The 5,328-nt window shown below is 44.9% G+C and overlaps 1 protein-coding gene across 1 annotated transcript; it reads left to right on the top strand.

Annotated features, from left to right (window-relative positions):
- Positions 1-1,052: 1,052 nt before the first annotated feature.
- Positions 1,053-4,896, top strand: nphs2 (NPHS2 stomatin family member, podocin). The gene is made up of 8 exons (XM_014215965.2): positions 1,053-1,487; positions 1,701-1,804; positions 2,369-2,441; positions 2,570-2,652; positions 2,820-3,023; positions 3,406-3,461; positions 3,638-3,716; positions 3,987-4,896. The coding sequence occupies exons 1-8, from the start codon at positions 1,127-1,129 to the stop codon at positions 4,275-4,277; spliced, it is 1,251 nt and encodes a 416-aa protein (XP_014071440.1). The 5' UTR covers positions 1,053-1,126; the 3' UTR covers positions 4,278-4,896.
- The last annotated feature ends 432 nt before the right edge of the window (positions 4,897-5,328 follow it).

Here is a 5,328-nt window from a genome sequence, read left to right as displayed (position 1 = left end):
TCGTAAAATACAGCCACTGCACGCGCAAGCATGGCGACAGAATACGTATCCTTGTCAGTGAATTGATTAGAAACTGGGTGGTTCGAGCCCTGAATGCTGACTGGCTGAAAGCCGTGGTATATCAGACCGTATACCACGGATATGACGAAACCTTTATATTTACTTTTCTAATTATACCACAACCCCTAGTGCCTTATTGCTTAATGGACCCTCTTCTGGCCAGGGCAGTGATCCAGGGAAGTTACTGGAAGTGATCAAAAGTTATTACACACAATTACAACAATTGAAACAAAAATCTATTAAATTATTATAATACCACAATTAATACAAACCCATAAAATGGAGTGAGATTCCTTAAACGCTTTAGCTATAATAATAAATAGTATTTAATAATTAATAATAAAACATCTGAAATGCAGACTACTCAGTCATCTTCTAATTAAATCTAATAATGTCTAATCAACTGAACTACTTTGTTTCTTGCAGGCCTTATGAGAATAACTACAGCAAGGAAAATGTAGGTCATATGGTTCATTTACAGTCTAATTAAATTGTGTCTGGGAGGATGTGTGTCTTTCCTGTACAGAGAAATATGGGGAAACTGACATCAGCTTTTTGGAAAAGAGACAAACATCAGAGTCTGCACATTCCCAACAGTGACTCCCCAAGCACACAGATCTACAAGGTTGTCTCATTTCCAATGACAATCCTCACATATTCATCTCACATTACTGGCTACGATGTCAACAGGACAAAAACGTCAACTTATATTTCCAATGCCTTTCCAAAAGTTGTCCGTTTTCCTATCTATGTCATGTTAATAGGGTTTCAAGTTTAATGCCTACCCTGTGTGTGTGTGTGTGTGTGTGTGTGTGTGTGTGTGTGTGTGTGTGTGTGTGTGTGTGTGTGTGTGTGTGTGTGTGTGTGTGTGTGTGTGTGTGTGTGTGTGTGTGTGTGTGTGCGTGCGTGCGCGTGCATGCGCATGTGTGCTAGCAGGGAGGGAGGAAGGATAAACAGCAAAAGACAACAAGTATTGCCAGCTAGCAGCCCTTGTCATAGGCTTGTCGTAGGTGATTGCAGCTGAGGAAGAGAAGGGCAGTTGAAACCACCACTAGCTTTGGGTTGGATGCCTCTTCTCATCACAGAGATTCCAAGAGGGATGGAGAAACGTCCGGAGTCAGCTTCCCCTCGCCGCACTCCGCGAGCAGGGAGGGTGGCCAAGAGAGAACTTTCTGGGTCTCTGACTTCCAGGGGCCGCCGTCACAAGGGCACCAAGACAGTGAGGCTCCCTGAGGAACATGAGAAGAGAGAGGGGCCAAAAAGGGATACCCAGGAGGCAGAGACCAACGGAGAGGCGGATAAAATGATAGACAGGCCAGTCAAGTCCACGTCTACTGTTGTGGATGTGGATAATGTGAGAGAGAAAGAGAGGGGAGAGGAGAACGAGGAGTTCATGGCGCTACTAGAGAGTGAGTGGCAGGAGGAAGGTAAGACATGTTTCTAAACATCAATATTTGGACCCCTATTCGCAAAGCATCGTAGAGTAGGAATACGGGTCTAGGATCAGTTTTACCTTCGCAGTCATAATGAATAAGAGACTCTTATGAATATGGGCCCTGGTCTTTGATTTTAAATGATGATATCTTTGATAAGGACATTAGCTTACTGTGAGTGTGAATCGTGGTATTTGTCATCACCAGGCGTGAAGCCGAGGAGTCTTGGAGTCTGTGAGTGGCTACTCATGGTGATGGCTCTAACCCTGGTCATCCTGTTCTTTCCCATCTCCATCTGGTTCTGTGTGAAGGTAAGGATGTTCTACCTCCATTACATAGACAACACAGAACGAAAGGGGATGCCTAGTCAGTTGCACAACTGAAATTTGTCTTCAGCATTTAACCCAAAACCCTCTGAATCAGAGAGGTGCGGGAGGCTGCCTTAATCGACGTCCACGTCTTCGGTGCCCGGGGAGCAGTTGTTGTTGGGGGTCAACTGCCTTGATCAAGGGCAGAACGGTTCGAACTTGGTTACTGGCCCAACTCTCTTAATCGCTAGGCTACCTACCGCCCACAGGTGACACAGTATAACAACTTGATGATGACTGTGTAAAAAATGTTCAAGCAATATTTCAGAGTTGGACATCACTCACCAAATGGTAGATTTCTATAATGTACAATGAAGGCTCAGTGTCTGGTGAATGACGACATTTACAAGGATTCAGCACCTCATTTCTTGGTAAGAATAGTATCAACTTTGGAGTGAAAATGTGTGATTTGTAGGTTTCATTGAACGACACTGTGGGCTGTCTTCTGTCTGTTATTCCGTTATGGCAAAGTCTTGATTGACAGCTTGTCACTACGTTGACTGACAGGTTGTGAGGGAGCATGAAAGAGCTGTGATCTTCAGACTGGGTCACCTACTGCGAGGGAGACCCAGGGGACCAGGTTTGTGCTTGTTATTATATTACTTGAGGACTCGTTCGACGAGTGCTTATCAAACTGTGCATGTACATTACACAGTATGTACTAATATCCTCCAATCTCTCTCTACTGTATGTTCATTCGGGACCAAGGTCTACTTTTCTACCTCCCACTGCTCGATGTTTTCCAGAAAGTGGACATCCGTCTAAAAATGCTCAAGGTCCCAGCTCACACGGTACGGTAACTCCTCTGACAGCCTACAGAAAAAATGAAATCTACGTCAAATATCCCCCCCCAAAAAAAATTCCTCTGAGCATGAATCTTTTACTGCTGGGTTGTGTGTGTTTCTTCCTGTGTGTGTGTGTGTGTGTGTGTGTGTGTGTGTGTGTGTGTGTGTTCCAGGTGGTGACAAAGGATCTGGTGCGCACGGAGCTGAGCGCGGTGTGTTACTACCGTATAGAGAATGTGGCTCTGTGCAGCACGGCCTTGTCGGGTGTGAGTGCCGTGCTGCAGGCCCTGGTACAGGTGGCAGACAGAGACGTTCTTGCCCACCACAACTTCACCCACATCCTGCTGGACAGGAAGAGGATCGCCCAGGAGATCCAGGTACCTAACCTGCTGTACAGTCTTTGTATGGGTCTGTATATTGACCAGACCTGGGTTCAAATGCTATTTGAATTTGTGTTTGCTCTAACCTAGAATGCCAAATGGGTAGGGTTTACAGTTTGTGGACTATCCAATTGTTCCATTAAGTCAGGCAAGCTCAATCAAGCACAGACGAAGTATTTGAAATGATTTCCAATATTATTTGAACCCAGGTGCGATATTGACATTTGATATTGACAATGGTTATTTGTGTAATTTGGTATTGAGCGGTGTAAAATCACATGGATTGTCCAGGAATTTTAGTGAGTGGATGGGTGGTGACGTGGTGTGTCTTCTCAACACTGGAGCATGAATCATTCTGCTCTTTTATATCGATCCACAGGTGGCCATCGATTCAGTAGCTTGTCAGTGGGGGATCAAGGTGGAGAGAGCAGAAATGTAAGACTATCATCGATGACTGATTACATACAGGCATTTGTAACAACGAGTTGCCATGTTGGCTGGTGGTGTCGTAAACGAAGGTTAAAAGAACACGGTACATGTCGGAATGGTCAACTTGTGTCTTCCCTGCTGACGTGTGTGTGTGTGTGCGCTTTTCACTGTGCTCATTTCAGAGAGGATCTTTCTCTCCCCGCTGAGCTGCAGCAGAGCCTAGCGGCAGAGGCTGAGGCTAAGAGACAAGCCCAAATCAAAGTATGTCATCAGTTCTTTTGGCGTGTATGTGTACAGTGGGAAAGGGGAGATGCCTAGTCAGTTGTACAACTGAATGCATTCAACTGAAATGTGTCTTCCGCATTTAACCCATTCAAGCCTGCGCACACACGCGTATGTGTGTGCGCGTGCGTTGGCATGTACGCACGTCAGAAGGGAGGTAGGATAAACAGCAAAAGCGAAACGACAAGCGTTGCCAATTTGGGACCCTTGAACTCTAACCCCTAGGCTCCCCTCCTCCCTGTTCTGTAGGTGATTGCAGCAGAGGGAGAGAGGGCAGCCTGCGAGGCTCTGAAGGCATCTCTGGACTCCCTCTCTGGTTCCCCTGCCGCCATCCACCTCCGTCTCCTCCAGCTGCTACACACCCTCCGCACCGAATGCCCAGCACTGGTCCTCACCCTCCCCTCGGACCTTCTAACCCTGCCCCGTGACCCCTCACCCTTAGCCTTACCCGCCCCAGCTCCAAACCTGGCTCCAGCCAGTCCCATCCCAAAAGGAGGAGAAACCAAAGAGGAGCGGAAGACAGACTCGCCGATGATGTAGTAGACAGAGAGAAAGGGAAGCATCATAATTCGGGGTGCATTTCAATTGTCTGAAGTGGCTGCGCTGGTCTAAAGAGCTGTGTGGTGGGTACCAGGGAACCTGATTCTGCCTCTCCAGTTCTTTCATATCAGTGCTGATGAAGTGAAGAAAGCAGAGGACGCCACTTTCGACTATTGATATGCACCCCTCATATCAGATTGAAGAAGTGTGAAAATCGTATTCTATGATTGTTTTGTTTCTTCCTCTGTAAAGAAATGTTAGTCCGTATAGAAATGAGTGTTTTTATTGTATGATTTATACACCACACTGATGACACACTCCACCTACATTTAGACAGTGTGAGGGTAAATAGGGTCCATAATAAATCAATAATAATTATAATAATATCATTTAAAAAAAGGAACCATACAGTATCAACATGATTAAGGAAACATGTTTCACACCATTTTTATTTTTCATTTTTTATTTAACCTTTATTTAACTAGGCAAGTCAGTTAAGAACAAATTCTGACACATTCTTAACAGTAACCCTGTAGGACATGATTGCTTAACAAATAGCATGCAAATTACAGAACAACAAAAAAAGACAAATTATTAAATACTGTTGAATGCCCAGACATATGATACTTCCCTGTTCTTTTATTCATTTGTCAAATACCGAGGAGCCGAGTTCCCATTACCTCTAAAACTACTGTACTGTTTTCAAGGTTCAGCGTTTCTTGGGCTTGGTGTGTTTGGGGCTAGTCTCAGGCTTCTGACTCACTGTTTTGGGTTCAGGGGTGGACACCTTTGACTTGAAAAACCGCTGCCACAGACTTCTTGCTCACTGCAATGCAAATTGTATAGATGAGTGTCCAAATCCCAAATCCAACAGTGTTGACCTACAGATGTAGGATCTTCATTTGATCAGCCTGCTGCAGGAGAACCTTCCTGCAAAGCAGGAGATTTAAAACGTGTAGTGTATTTGAGGTTTAAAAAGGCTGAAGCTTGTCATTTCCACTTTGAAATTCAAGACATAATTTCCCTTTGTATCAAATGTATCAACCCCTAC

The sequence above is a fragment of the Salmo salar genome, chromosome ssa10 (genome assembly GCF_905237065.1).
Source record: "Salmo salar chromosome ssa10, Ssal_v3.1, whole genome shotgun sequence".
NCBI classification, from domain to species: Eukaryota; Metazoa; Chordata; class Actinopteri; order Salmoniformes; family Salmonidae; genus Salmo; species Salmo salar.
This window is presented reverse-complemented; position numbering and strand designations above follow the sequence as displayed.